At 42.9% G+C, this 15,929-nt stretch overlaps 1 protein-coding gene across 1 annotated transcript in view; it reads left to right on the top strand.

Annotated features, from left to right (window-relative positions):
• Nucleotides 1-5,132: 5,132 nt before the first annotated feature.
• The window catches only part of LOC310939898 (GDNF family receptor alpha-2-like), a gene marked incomplete at its 5' end in the record, with an annotated part of 107,759 nt that continues 96,962 nt past the window's right edge, over nucleotides 5,133-15,929 (top strand). The window contains 2 exons of the mRNA XM_083904755.1: nucleotides 5,133-5,184; nucleotides 7,544-7,885. Of these exons, the coding sequence (XP_083760881.1) occupies nucleotides 5,133-5,184; nucleotides 7,544-7,885 (394 nt within the window). The remainder of the gene's footprint in view (nucleotides 5,185-7,543; nucleotides 7,886-15,929) is intronic.

Below are 15,929 nucleotides of genomic sequence, written 5' to 3'. Positions count from 1 at the left end.
GATATAATGCTTCCTCTTTTGCATGATACCATTTCAGGTTGCATTTTGGACTTGGGTTAAAGGTGCATTATGTAATAAAGCTAAAGCAACCGGCCATAAAATCCTCATAAAGTGTCACAGAGACTCAGGAATAATGTTCATATAACAAACTGAACTCACCAACAACAACAGTACAGACAAAATATTTGCATTAAAAAAAATATATTTTGCAGACTGCAAATCATGTTTATGTTTTGAAATCATGTTTTTTGGCATGTGGCGCCACCTACCGCCATCTACCAATCATTGCAGTCAGTAGAGTCTCAGCAGTTGCCGAGCAACCGCGGGTTGCCAGTTACGTCAGAAAAAACGAAACCCAAAAAGACCTCTGTATTTTTGAATTTGAATGCAGTAACCGTTTTTGGCCACATTCTTACACGTGGCGCCTTTAAGTCGCAATGATTTTTCTTCCACCAAGCCCACGAGGCTTCATCACGTCCATCACAGTAGCATAAAACCACCTGAGGGCTCCATGTCCACACACATTCAGCTTGAGTCTCCACCTTTGGCCTTTTTAACGCAGCCAGATTTCCCCCGACTCCCTGAATCCTTTCACTCTTTTCCACATCGTGTACTTTAGATGGTGACAAACCTAATTGTGTTTCTTGCAATCTTTGTGCTTTGAAACTTGATTTTTTTTTTTTTTTTTTTAGCTGAATCAATTCTTTCACAAAGTTTGGCACCGCCACGACCCCAACCTTGCCCCGAAAAGCCTTTGGCGGATGCTCCTTTTATATTAAAAATGTATACTCTCATCTGTTACCAGTTAACTTGGTAATTGTGGAACCTTCCAGAACGGGGGGGGTTACTTGTATAAACGCTCCAGTTTTGCAAAATGAGTGAATGATTGCGAAACAAAATGATATCCTTCAGTGAAAACAATGAAAAATATTTTCACTGCACTTTTAGTCGTTAAACAAAATGTTCAAGTCAGTTCAACAAATTAGAGGTTTTAGTGTTTATTGGCTATTTAACGTTTATGACTTGATTTGGCAGATATTTTTTATGGCGGATGCCTTTCTTGATGTTATCCAGGTTTGGAACCGGCACTGGGAAAAACTGGATGTAGCCCCCACGGCTGGTGTCTTCTCTTCGGCCACTGAGTGTCGTCACGGGAAGAGTCAAACTGTGGATCAGTTAAAAAGACGTAACAATCCTGACGTGCGCTAATCTAACAACATTTAGCAAGGAAATGTCTATAATCTGGAGTCTGGAACAGCCGGCGATCGTGAGCCGAATCCCCACCAGTTCAGTTCCGTTCAAATGATTAAATTACACGTAAAACAACTGCGTTCAGAGGCGCCGTTTGTGAACGGGCAAGGCAGGCAACTGCTTGGGGCCCCGAGCCGACAGGGGGCCCCCGCATCGGAGCCAGAGAGCTGTTTTTACTGAAATGTGCCGTGACCAGCCGACCTCCCCGTCCCTCTTAAACAACAATGGGCGATTTGCAATGACATCTCAGTAGGAAACCTCCCTAAAGGGGCCCCACCTCACTTTAACCTGTGTGAAGTTAACGTTCTGCAAGTTGGAAAATTAAGAAGATCATTTGCAGTGTAATGTAAACCTTTTTTTACTCGGTTTATATGTGTGTTTTTTCAATTTTATTGTTCTATATATTTATATTTTTTATAATGCGGGTTCTTTACAGTGTGATGTATTTTTTTTACTAATAAAATTTTGAACATCACACATTTTTCGTTGGTGTCAGATTATTTGTAACATAATGGTGATGAGCACTGGTTGGAAGGAAGGGCCCCCTGGGAATTTTTGCTTAGGGGCCCCTACAGACTCTAGAACCGCCTCTGATTGCGTTGCTCCTCGCTAGTTTGGTCGAGGTACAATGAAGTAATGGGAAAACGACGTGTCTGATACCAAACTGAGTAGAGTAGAGCCGAGCTGTGCTGGAACTGTATAATGGAAAAGTGCAATTTGGAGTTCTTGGGATTTACTATTTTGGCTCAGGGTTAGTCTGGCCCCTTGACCTGGGGGGACTCGAACCGGCAACCTTCCAATTTCAACTTTCCACTTGGCCATGGGCTGCCCCCATTAGTGTTTATCACTACAACCTGTAAACACTGTAAAAAAAAAATCATCTGTAATGTGTGTTCCAACCTTTCTGTAAATGGGGTGTGAACGTGTCTAGAATGTACCATGTGTGGTAGTGGATGATGTTTTACAGTGTCCTAATAATGACAGAGACTTCACACTCTGAAGGGGAAAAGGAGAATAAAAACCCGGGCCAATATGAGCAGAATGAGGCTGATTTTCGCCGTTACGGCAGCGAGCGGCTGCTCCCTCTTGGTCGGCGGCGGCGGCGTCTGACAGTCAGACATCATTACGAGCCGGTGGCCCTCGCAGTTTGTCACTGTCACAGCCTCTAAATAGAGACGTTGTTTTTCCCCAGATTTGCAAAGATTTATGACATTCCGGGGCACTTTTTTGAGGCGACGATGCACAACAGTGTCATTTTGTTCAATGTGAAGCCACTTTGAAAAATGGCAGATCCTGTGGTTTTGCGGGGCTGATTTCCTGCGAACACAAATATAATGCGAGACATTGTGCCCGTTCCTTTTTTTTTTCCCCCCTTCGTATTAATATTTCTTTCAATCAGAGGAAACAGATGTGACGTGAAGCGCTGGGACGCTGCTGGAAATGAATGATGACATTTTCATCATCACTGTTGAGGTCCACCTTTGAACCTTTGAATCGTTGACACATTTCTGCGGATTGTAGAGATGTCGGCCTGGTGCCACATGGAAATTGATCGTCCCACGGACCTTAATTACTTTAAAGGCCTACGTTTGTCTGAAAAAGTACAGGGAGATACAGTCTTTTGGTCTCAGGACGGAAAGTGGAATTTCCCAGTTGAGGGAGAGTTCAAGTTCAGCTAAAAAAAAAAGTCAGAGCAACCTCTCAAACCCAAAGATTGGATTCCAAGATGGCTGCCACTTAACTCAATAGCTAAAACGCTCTGCTACTTTCACTGTTAATTGTGCTTTTGCGCTATTAGTGTCACATTAGTGATCGATTTTCGTCCGCAGATGTGTTGCTAAACTGTTTGTAAATACTGTGCTGGGACCATGGTAGCCATTGGTGTAGCTTACAGTGGCTAACAACAGCTAACCCGAGATACGTTTCTCTAACTTCTCAACTACGTAAACTACGTAAGTAACTCTGAGGTTTACGTCAATCCTAGTTTCAACCAGTTACAGCCTTTTTTCTTAACATACATACTGAACTTTACATTTGTTGCTCCCTTTGACCGGAACTAACAATCAAGCTATCGGTATAGCTAACAGTGGCTAACAACGGCTAACCCGAGATACGTTTCTCTAACTTCTCAACTAAACTACGTAAGTAACTCTGAGGTTTACGTCAATCCCAGTTTCAACCAGTTACAGCATTTTTTCTTAACGTACATACTGAACTTTACGTTTGTTACTCCCTTTGACCGGAACTAACAATCAAGCTATCGGTATAGCTTACAGTGGCTAACAACAGCTAACCCGAGATACGTTTCTCTAACTTCTCAACTAAACTACGTAAGTAACTCTGAGGTTTACGTCAATCCCAGTTGCAACCAGTTACAGCATTTTTTCTTAACGTACATACTGAACTTTACGTTTGTTGCTCCCTTTGACTGGAACAATCAAGCTATCGGTATGGCTAACAGCGGCTAACAACAGCTAGCCTGAGATACGTTTGTGTTACTTTTTTTTCAACTTCTCAACTAGAATGTCAACTAACTAACTGAAAAAACATTCGATTGGCAAAGGACGACAGATACACCCAGATTAGCTTAGTAGTCGTTGATGCTGTTGTTGTTCTTGTTTATTTGTGTATTTACAGTATTTATTAAAGTCTTATTTCAAGAGATACAACAACAACCAACTAACTAACTAACTAAGGACGACAAATACAACCGGATCAGCGTATTATTATGATCACTATTATTATGATTATCATTATTATGATGATGATCATTATGATTATGATTATTGTTATTATCTTTATTATTATTATGGCGTTGGGGGCAAACGACATGTCACACACCCTGGAGGAGGTGATAATGATAAGTGTCATTATCTGATATTATTATCTGTTGTCGTCTGTTGTCGGAGTTTTTCCTCACTCGATATGTCCCTTCGAGGCAAGATGTTGGGCTATATAAATACAATTCTCATGACTATTATTATTATTATGATTATTATTATTATTATTATTTCATAGCTGAGGGCGTTTTCCCTGCAGGGAAATGTCAACAATGCAGAGGTCATTTTCCCCGCACACAGGAACGTGTTTATTTTTTGTTAGGTGTGAACGTTTTTTTTTTCTTTCAAAAAAATCAGTGCAACCCCACCAGCAGCGCCCTCTGCCGGCTGCCCCGGAAACTCCTCCTCTTTATAAAGTGCAGCGGAGCCTCGACGCGCTTGTAGTCAGTGCAAAAAAAAAGGGCAGGAGCGTTCACTCCGCACCACAGGAGCGCACGGCGGGGTGGTTGATTCTGTCTCTCTCTCTCTGTGTGTGTGTGTGTTTCTGTGTTTGCGTGTGTGTGTGTTTGGATGAGCCGGTGCTGTGGGGAAACAGAGGTCCAGTGAGCGGTCACTTGCACTTGTGCAGCCCGGTCCGAGAGAGCTGAAGAGCGGACACCCAGTTTTGAAAAAAAGGATGTTTTAGGCACAACTTGTCTCCAGAGGACAAGTGGAACGGTCCAAGTCTGTGCGTCCCGATGATGCGGAGAGACCAAGTCTCAGTAGTTTGTCGTGAGGAACGGATCCTGAGAAAACAGCTCACGTGGATTGATTGATTGATTGACTTGATTGATTACTTCATTGGCATTTGGAGATTTGATTTTCTGTGTCTGTGACGTTTTTTTTTTTTTTTCTTAGTAATTACTGTGGATTATTAATTTGGAGACTTGGATTTCGCTTCTCTTTCTTTTTTTTTTATTCTCAACCCTGCGTCTTTATTCCGAAGTTGAAAAAGGGGATTTAGATTTTTTTTTAAGGATCCGGAGAGTGGAATTATCCTCCCACACGGTGGAAATATCAGTGTGATTTGGAGCCACAGTTCATCTTCTCTCAACCGACAACATGAAGACTGTCAAAGTGTGGATGTGCGTTCACATCTGTCTCCTGCTCTTAGGTGAGAAGTGGAATAAATAAAATGCAATGACACGCAGCTCCAAATTGTGCCAAATTGCGCATTTCAAGCGCGTCATAAAGATCATTTCTAACATCATTAATTATTGTGCTGGATTTAATTTTTTTGTGGTGTGCCCACTTCTAAAACACGTCATTACACGAGAACATGGTTATTTTTTTTTTTTATGATTCTGTGCAGGGAAAATACTGATGGATGATCGTGTCATGCGTAATTATGACTTAAAGGTGCCAGTTGGTGTGTGATTGAATCACTTAGATTAAATATCCACAGCTTGCAAAACCATAATTAGTTTGTTATTATAATATAATACAGTTTGTATATATATATATGACATATTTATTCCCACTTACACATCTGTATCTGGTTGAATATGAGGAAAAAGCATCATCATCAGCAGCAGAAATGTGATCATTGTGATCATTCTTGTCCACAAACTGCAGCACTTCTCGCTAAAAATCGTGCATGAATCCACAGTTTTCGCTCCATGCTTATATCACATACTGATGCAGCATCACCTCCTCCTTCCTTGCCTCTGATCTTTTAAAAAAAAAAAAAATGCTCGAGATCACCACAAGGGGTCTCTCTTGCCATTTCACCTGAACTGTTGCCACTGAGCGTGTGAATCTTCCGCTCCTGTCAAACTGCAACAACTGTGCATCACTGTCTGTTTGCTCAGTTCAAAAGCTTGCGCGGATTAAACGTCGCCGCGTCGACGAAGTCCTCGGCGATTGTTATTAACGCTCCCGTGGTCCACGCCTTGTCTTGATTAGGCTCTGAGGAGGCTGCCAAGTGTAGTTTGTTCTAGATTGCAGTATTAAATTGGGAAGGGGGAGCAGGGGGGGGGGGGGGGGGTTGGGGGCTACAGGTTATCACAGGTCAGTCACTTCATGTGACGCAAACAAGACATGAAAAAGACCTCGGGTAGAGACACGTGTCAGGCCAACGTGAACACAGAGGAATGTGAGTGAACATGCAGGGGCCGGAAAACCCCAGCGTTTAGAAGTCCATCATCCGACCTGGTTCACGGACTATAACGCCCAGAACGTGGTGCCTGAACAGAAACACAGGACGTTAAAAAAATATCGAAGAATTTCCACGGCTTGAAAATGGTAGATGTGAGTGACTGTGACGTAAAACGCACCTCGTGTTTCTGCGTTCCGCTGCACCGGAGAAACGTTAAAAATGCCATTTTTTTAACGAGAGGAACGCGTTACGACGGTTGTGAGATCGCTTAACGCTTTATGACAGTCGCGATTGCCGCCATAAAACAAACAAACAAACAAACCAAAAATAAACCACGACTACCCTAACCCCTATTTTTCGAATTATAACATCCTATTTGAAAACCGTGAAGCCGTGAATTGTTCGACAGGGAGAAGCCAAAACTTGTGTAGGATGTCGTAAAAAAACGGTTTCTCGTATGGATCGAGGACCATACTGAATATACAACATCATGCTCCTCTAATCCAGGGTTCTCAAATGACCCGGGGCCCGATGATTATTTTGAGGTGGCCAATAAATCTAACTTTTTCTGGTTCAGGAGTGGTGTTTTTTTTCGATAGAATTTCAAAATAAAAGTGGCTGTGTTGATATGGATCGCTATTCGCACTTTATGTTAAGAAACACATATTCACCATTAACTCGGTGCGTACCAACATGCATATAGCTAGCATACTAGCCCTTTATTAGTAATTATTAAACACATATTAACACCTTCTTTAGGAAAAAATCTTAATCCACGTCATCATAGAGGTAGTTATGTAGAATAAGGTATTAATACGTGCTTAATAATTACTAATAAAGAGCAAGTATGCTCGTAAAAACCTAGTTCATGGTGAATATGCGTTCCTTAACATACAGAAATAACTTCATTATAACTTGAAATGAAGTGGTGGGCTGCCTTTTGCGCCACCTGCTGCTCAACGTGTTGAACTAACTCCCATATGTTTGCTTTATCGCGGTTTATAGTGTAACAAATAAATGCTAATATTCTTCTACCGAATCTGTGGAAATTCAGTGAAAAGCACTGGTTCCTCGTAGGTTGCGAGAAGGGTTTTCTCCAGGGTTCTTCAGTTTCCTCCCACATGTCCAAAAACATAATCGGACACTCTAAAGTTGTTGTTTGTCTCTATATGTTGGCCCTGCGATGGTTTGTTGGGATTAGCACCAGCAACCCTGTGTCAAAGTGGCAGACAATGGACGGATGGATGGAAACCTAGCTCCTGACGCAAACCCGAATCTCTCACAGTCATTTTCACCATTATCTATAAGCCCCTTCTTCCTTCTTCCGTCACCTTCACCTTCTCGTCTTCCTTGTTTCCTCCACCCCCCCTTTTAGACGCGGCAGCAGGTTCATGGGAGGGCCCCTCGGCTCTGTCCGCGTCCCTGAGCACCGGCGCTCCGGGACCTGGGCCCGCGGCTCAGCCCGAGTGGGTGGACTGCATCCAGGCGAGCGACATGTGCAACCAGAACCCGCACTGCAGCTCCCGCTACCGGGTGATGCGCCAGTGCCTCGTGGGCAAAGAGAAGGAGGCCATGCTGGACCACAACAGAGAGTGTCAGACGGCCCTGGAGGTGCTGCTGGTGAGCCCGCTGTACGACTGCCGCTGCAAACGGGGCATGAAGAAGGAGATGCAGTGTTTGCAGAACTACTGGACGATCCACATGGGACTCACTGAAGGTAAAGGAGGCAGATGGCTTTCCTTTTTTTTTCATCCTCGCAGCGAAACACTTGCATCACATCGTGGTTAACTGTGTGGCAATTGCAGAAGGTGCAAAGAAGTAAAAAGCTCTTTAGAAGAAGAGTGGAATTAGCAGTGGGCTTCAATGTCATTTCTTTCTTTGTGCATTTCCTTTTGTTTCAGCGGGGCTGATGAGTGAATGTGTAGCAGCCTCCAACGGCACACATGTTCACTCATGACCTTGATGTATGTGGATATGACACAGCACATTCGTCATCTTTAAAATATCTATTTTAAAGGTGCATTATGTGATAAATCTAAAGCAACTGGCCATAAAATCCTCTTAATATGTCACAGAGACTCAGGAATAATGTTCAAAACAAACTGAACTCACCAACAACAACAGTACAGGCAAAATATTCGCATTAAAGGTCACATAGAGTGGTCCTGTTGCACATATATGTTAGTTATGGAGGTCTACTTACATATATTAACTTGTTTTTATGGTCAAAAACCTCCTAGTTGCTGTAAACTAGCCGATAGAAATCCTCTTTTCTGACAGTGTTTTTCAGCCGCGATGTTTCAGAGTGAACTTTCACCCCCAGAAGACAGAGTCTTGTGATTGGCCAGTACTATCCAGCACATCCGTTTTCAGAAGCGCAGCGCCCCCCTCTGGAACGGCGGATGCACTGCTACTCATTATCAAAACATTGTTTTAACAGTGTTTAAAAATAGCTTCGTCACGACTCCCCGCCGCAGTCCCTTTTATGACTTTGACCCGGAGTCAGACCCAGAGTCAGAAGACACTGTTGCTCGTGAAACACCTCCACAACGGACGTTATTCTTCTTCTGCGGTTCAATGTACGCAACCGGATGTGCCCGGACTAGTGCCCGGAGCAGGAGGATCTGCTGTTCAGGAGAACCGCTGCTTACGTAACTATTACGGGATTTTCAGAGATCTCGTTGAGCCCCGAGATTACAATAAAACACAACGTTCTCAGCAATGGCTGAACTGTTTGTTTCGAACCGTCAGGGCTTCATAAACAAGGTAATGACGCAGATACACACCAAAAAAAACAGCGATAATAGGAACTTCCGGTCTAGTTCCGCTTTAAGAACATTTTTTTGCAGACTGCAAATCACGTTTTGGCATGTGGCGCCACCTACCGCCGTCTACCATTCATTGCGTTCAGTAGAGTCTCAGCTGCCGAGCGACCGCGGGGGTTGCCAGTTACGCCAGAAAACAAAAACCTGCGAAATTTTGAATTTGAATGATGTAGTAACCGTTTTTGGCCACATTCTTACATATGGCGCCTTCAAATGAAGACTTCATGTACCAGCGATCATTCCCCGGTAAAGAAAAAGAAAACTCACAACACCCACTGTTGTTGTTGTTGTTGTTGTTGTTGTTGTTGATGACTTTCCCCCCCAGTGCCTGCTTATAGTGATACCCAGAAGCCTCCGCTGAGGAAAAATATATGCTTTTCTACTTTCCTCAGCCCTCTCCAAACGTAATGGAGCTATAATGGGATTACATTAGGTAGACCTGTTATGGTAGACTTATTGGTTTTCACCTAAAGTGTTCCATATTACCATATAATTAGGTTATAATCGTATAGCTCAGTGCCCTTTATGTGTCCACTTACACAGGACATAAAATAGCACTCTTGTTGTAACACTGAAACCTTCTGGTTTTTTTTTTTTTTTACACTGCAACACATTTAGAGAGCATAAAGCCGCCGGCTGGACCGACATTAATTTTTTTTGCTCGTCCTTAAGAGTAAAAAAGCCTTAAGAGCGTCTAACGTTGAGACAAATCTGCGATGCTGGAGACGCGGGACTTTAACCCCAGAGTGGCGTTTTTTTCCTCCACGCCGGTCAAAGTCAGCGACGCCGGTGTGTGTGTGTGTCTGTGTGTGTGTGTCACGCCGCGTAAACATGTAGGACACGGTGTTCTTCCGCCGTTTCATCGCGTTTGGTCGGAAGGCGCGGCAGAGTCTCCGAGCTTTTTTCCCGGGCTTCTGGTGCGTTGATCCGTGAAGCGATTTGCCCACGCCGACGCCGACTGCTCGTAGCACCGGCCACGCTTCGTCACACTGACGGCAGCAGAGGGTCCCTGACACCAGTTCAAGGAAAACACAAAGACGTGGATCCTCCCCTGGGGCCTTTTCTCCTCTTTACTAACTTTATCCTTTTGTAATGATCTGTCTGTTCTCTCTCGTACGCCTTCTTCCCCCTCGATCTCTGTCTTTCTCCCTGAACAAATAGCTGCATCCGTCAGTGTTTTCAATTGACTGTGTCGTGAGAGTCGTCCAGCTATTAGGGACGGAGTCCTGGAGCAGCTTCAGTGTGCCCTTCGTAGAGCCAATGCTTTCTTTTTTTTTGGAAAGAATACCTTCTCACTCAGCAGTGTCCTGTTTTGGCCTCGTCACCCTCGGAGATAAAACCCACTTCAACACAAACGAAAAGCTCTTACAGTGCAGCCTTAATCTAATCGCGATCCATTGTGCAGTCAAGCGGGCTTTTGTTAAGTGGAAACAATCTATGTACAACATCCATCTCTGGGAACAACCACATAGGGGCCGGATCCCAGCAGACCCCTCTTGTAATGGGCTCAAAACCACTTTAAAAGTCATTTGTTGACAAAACAGGAAGGTTTTTGGTGCAGTTGTCGGGGTTCAAGCGGCACGTAATGTAGCGCTTAAGAGTTTTATATTACTCGTATAAATGAGGATGGATGATGAGCACGAGCCGAGCGAGAGTGAAGAAGGGAGGGATGGAAGAAAAAGAGAAGATCAGGTAAAAGGACGTGTTTGGCTAAAGACAAGAGAGAAGCTTCTCAAAATCAAGGGTCCTTCGTTAGCGGTGGATCTGATCTTTGAGGATCAAGTGAGCTCCTGCAGAAATGAGGCATTGTGGGAAAGAATAGCAGCTAGCGGGGGACGCTTTTCCACGATACAGTTCTAGAACTGCTCGACTCGTCCTGAAAACGTGTTCATCTCCAACATTTAGTAGCAAGGAAATGTCTCAATGGAGTTTGGTGTATTTACAGAGGCACAGCTTGTGAACAGGCAAGGCAGGCAACTGCTTGGGGCCCCGAGCTGATAGGGGGCCCCCCAGACACTTGGAGCCTGAGGGCTGTTTTTTACTGAAATGTGCAGTGACCAGCCGCCTCCCCGTCCCCCTTAAACAACAATGGGCGATTTGCAATGACATCTCAGTAGGAAAACCTCCCTAAATGGGCCCCACCTCACGTTAACCTGTGTGAAGTTATCGTTCTGCAAGTTGGAAAATGAAGAGGATTATTTACAGTGTAATGCATATGTTTTTTAGTCAGTTCATATAGCTTTTTAAAAGCTATTTACAGTATTTTTTTGTTCTTTACATTCATATTTTCACATACTTTTTTAATTGCCCATGTTATTTCTTTCATTTAAAAAAAATAAAAAAATAAAATTTTGAACACTGGTTGGAAGGGCCCCCTGGGAATTTTTGCTTAGGGCCCCTACAGACTCTAGAATCGCCTCTGTGTATTTAGCCACATCGCTCGATACCAAACCGAGTCGAGTAGGTAAGGTAATGCGCTAATTGTGTTTGTGGTTGAGCGATTGAACACCTTGGGTGCTGGTGTTATTGCTAACTAGCGATCACAGCTAACGAACTGCGTCCTTACAGCTCAAGCTAGCATTTTCTAGCTAACGTTTCAAGTCAGCTAATACTGGAAATCATGCTTTTTGTTGTTGAGTTTTGGCAAATCATTGTTGGTACTTCTGCTGTGCTGAGGATAGACAACATTCATTGTTGTGTATTTTCCATGCTAAAGACTTGGCCTCTTATAGAATTTGACGGATTCGACTCATTCGTGCAATCATTTGCTGGAATCGATGATGGATTTCAAGAATTTAGCCCTTTAGTAATCTGTTCAGTACTGTATGCCTAATGGCTAAAGGGCACACATTGTCAATTTGCACATTATTTGCAGCAAACCTAAGGTCTAAAGTGAAATCTCACTCTATCCAGAACTAGTTTGCTATGTTTTCCGTGACCCGTGTTGACCAGGAGCAGGAAGCTGGCCTGTAACGCTTCAGGGCTAAACCATTGAGTCTGTGAGGGGAAAGCTGATGTCGATCAGCGATGAACTGGGATAGAAAACAACACTTTCTGCTCCCAAATCAGCCCGACGCCAAACCGACGAAGCACCCGTTGATTCCACCGCCTCGGGCAAGGTTACGTATCTCACTATCTTAGCGAGCGAGCGAGCGAGGGTTATTAATATCTTTCATTTAAAAATATAAAAATCACAAATGAGTGTTGCAAAAATGATTTTTCAAAGTGTGAAGGTAGATTAGAAAATGTGTAAAGAAACAGTCATTCTCAGCGACTGTATTCAGACCCAGAGATATTTTTTCAGATGGCAAATAAATTAGCAGAAATGCTTCCAGTCCTGACTGGTAAGTTTTTATTTTTATATTTTAAATAGAGCTTCAAATAATCAGTTGATTATTTTCTCCATTAAGTGAGTACTTCACGCTTCATATTCACATTTTTGACACTTAAAAACTTGTTTTAATTATTGCAAAAAAAAACCCACTAAAAACTGATTAATTGTTTGTCAAAATACTTGACTAATTTAGCAATCAAGCCCTAATTTTAATTAACGTGCACAACATTAAGTTGTGTTTTACTTTGTCGAACATTCATCTCAGAAAATCTATTCAAAAATCTATAAATAATATTGTATGACAGAAACAGTGGTGAATAACAGTCAGATATGTTGTAATTTGCACTAATTTGTCATCTTTCAAAAGTGGACACCCATAAAAAGTTTGGCATACAATTGTGATTGTCTTAGTGTGGGGCCACAGTCCCCTGGTGGTCTCTGCAGGTACTGCAGGTGGTCGTGACATGGTAATAAAAATTGGGGATGTGAATCTTTGGGTGGCTCACGATTCGATTCAAACGATTCCCGATTCATTCAAACGATTCTCGATTCATAATCGACTCTCGATTCAACCGATTCGATTCATACGATTCTCGATTCAAACAATTCTTGATTCGAAAATTGTGTGTTAAGGCAAATTATGGCATCAAAACAAGACAGTTTGAATAAGATAATGTGATCATGTGATCACACAAAGGCAAACTTAAGACAAAAGTTAACATTTATTCATTCAAAACAAATTAAAACTTGCATAAATAAAAGCTTCGACTAGCTACCTTTTTCTTCCAGAAGTTACAAAAATCAACTGTACACAAATAATGGTGTTTTTTCAAAATAGAAACTTAAAAAAAAAAAATAATATTTCAAAAAAATATTTCCCCACCCCTAATAAAAATCCACATATATTTTTGTTTTTTAACTTTCAAATAATCTTTATGTGGAAGCATTATTAAGGGTTATGATGTGTGGAGAATATTTGTTTTGTTGCCAAGCTGAGCAATGATGAATAAAAAGGTTATTTTCTACCTGTGAAATAATCTATATCCACATAATTCAGGATTCTTGTAGTTTGATTTGAGCAACCAAAACCAGCCAGAGGACATTGTGCGATATATACAAATAGCGAATTAATAATCGGGCGCGACAGACGACTTTCAATCTACACATCCATGCATTCACGCGGCTGGTTGTTGTAATCACACATTATTCACAACCATTTACCCAGGGACACATCGAGAAGTCAGGGCTTTGAACCTCCAACCTTTCATAATTAAAACGGCTCGCGATGTCAGTCGGTGTAATGATCGGATCCAGTAAGTCATTTAACGGCGCCGTGAATGTCAGAGTGACAAAGTGAATACTGTTCACGCAGAGGCTTCGTACCGTCAGCGTTAATCTGTCTCTCTCTGGTCTCTTTTGCGGCCGCGCTTGTGCTGCTTCAGACTCATAACTGGAAATGTCACTCTCATTTGAAAGAAAACCGCAGCGTCTACCTTGAGACTAAAGGGCGGATAATTCACCTCCGAATCGCCCGTAAAATGCCCGGGTGGAGAGGCTTTGCAGCCCTGCGTCCGTGAGCTGTAACCTTCACTGGCAGCGGTGCACAAGGTCCAGACACTCGGCCGGGGGTTTTTCCATCAGACGCTTTTTATGTTTGGTTTGCACAGAACAACACTTACAGGGGGGGGAAACGGGCAAAGACACACGTCTCGAAATATCGCTTTAAAGTTCTCCGCTCTTGTGGGGGGTAGAAAAGTCGACGTATTGATTAAACGTGAATGTTTGGGACCGCGTTTAGTCGATGAAGAACGATGAAGAAACCTCACTCCGCACAGCTGCGCGGCGTTTCCGCGAAGACTGATGAGGTAAACCGCCACGTTTCCTCAAATTAGTGCGAGAAGCAAAAACACAACTGTAATTACAGATGTAAGCAGCACGGAATCGTTTATCAGCGTCGACTGTTGCTCTTTTCTCTTTTTTAGCCTTCTTATGCAGTGACTCAGAATGTGAATCGCTAAATCCCAACGCTTCTAGACTTCTAGACTATACCATTTTTGTTAGTATTGCCTCTTTTCCACTGGAAAAGCAATTTCTCATTTAGACGTGATTTTGAAAAATTACCCGGAATTACCCGGCGAGAGAAGAACCTTATCGCGACTACGATACGACTACGATTACGTGGAACTCTAGAGGGGAGGAGCTTTGTGTGCCGAAGAACCCTGATTGGCTGCAGCTTGTTTAAGCCAACTTTAAACAATACTTATTCATTTCACAGTCATCACAAGTGGACGAATGATGAGGTCCAGGCACCTTTGAGGATATCAGCGAGGACTCATCGACACCAAATAATCCAATTGGCAGTTTCCCGAACTTTGAGATGCAGTGGAAACACAAACCAAACACCCATCCATGCATCTTCTACCGCTTTATCGCTGGTCTTTCGCTGGTGCCAATCTTAGCTGACATAGGACAAAAGGCGGGGTACATCCTGGACAGATCGCCAGTCCATCGCAGGGACACATATATTAATAGTAATAATCCATACACGGAGGCCCCGAGGCACCGTTGTTAGAGAACGGCAGCTGCCTGTGCTCCTGAGTGGAGCAGTAATCGGTTCTTTTATGGATTCAAACTGTTGACGTGATTGGCTCACACACAAAACCACCCACTATCCATCAAGAAAGGCATCAAGCTGCCATTTTAGATGTTGGAATGTTAGGGTTAACCCTAACCCTAAGAGTTAACCCTAACCCAATTAACAGGTCACCATTAGCTGGTATAATAACCTTAAAGTGTTTTTTTTTGTTGTTAAAAAGGAGCTGAACTGTTGCCTACACTCTTAGAAATAAAAGTGCTAAGTAGAACCATATAAGGTTCTTCGGCTTGTCCTCATAGGAAAGAACGCGTTATGGCTCCAGGTAGAACCTTTTTATAAAGGTTCCACCAAGAACCCTTTTTAAAATCCTTTATTCAGAAAAGGGGTTTTAAAGGGTTCTCTGGGTCACAATGGTTCTTACTGGAACCATTAGTGTTACCAAGAACCCTTGAAAAACCCTTTTTTCGGGAAAGGGTTATTCCGAAGCAAATTGTTCCAGGTAGAACCTCAGCCCTTATAGAAGGACCCTTTTGGAACCCTTATTTCTAAGAGTGTATATAGAGAAAAAAACAACCATCCACTCTCACGGTGAATTCAGAGTGTCCAATTGGCCTAATCTACAAATCTGCATGTTTTTGGACCGTGGGAGGCAACTAGAGAACCCGGAAAAAAACCCATGCAGACATGTGGAGAACATGCAAACTCCACGTAGAAAGGTGTTAACCACTACAACGGCCGTGTCGCCCTGCGAACCGCACAGATTACCAGGAATTGTTGGTGGAAAAGGGGCGAAAATGGACAAAAAGTTGTCAGAGAAACGCTGAGCTTCTGTCAATCATTCACCACAGTTTCATTATTGATCAAATAACGATCGGCTGCTCTAATAATCTATAAAAGTTAACAGAGGGCCTGCGGTGATTAACGGATTAACGGCTAACCGAGTTCATGGATTAGTTGCTTAATTAATATCATGTGTCAGTATTGCGATAACTGATTTGTCGGATCG

Source organism: Microchirus variegatus (genome assembly GCF_963457635.1).
Source record: "Microchirus variegatus genome assembly, chromosome: 18".
In the NCBI taxonomy this organism is placed as follows: Eukaryota; Metazoa; Chordata; class Actinopteri; order Pleuronectiformes; family Soleidae; genus Microchirus; species Microchirus variegatus.
Note: the sequence above shows the minus strand (reverse complement) of the source record. Positions and strands in the feature narration are given on the sequence as shown.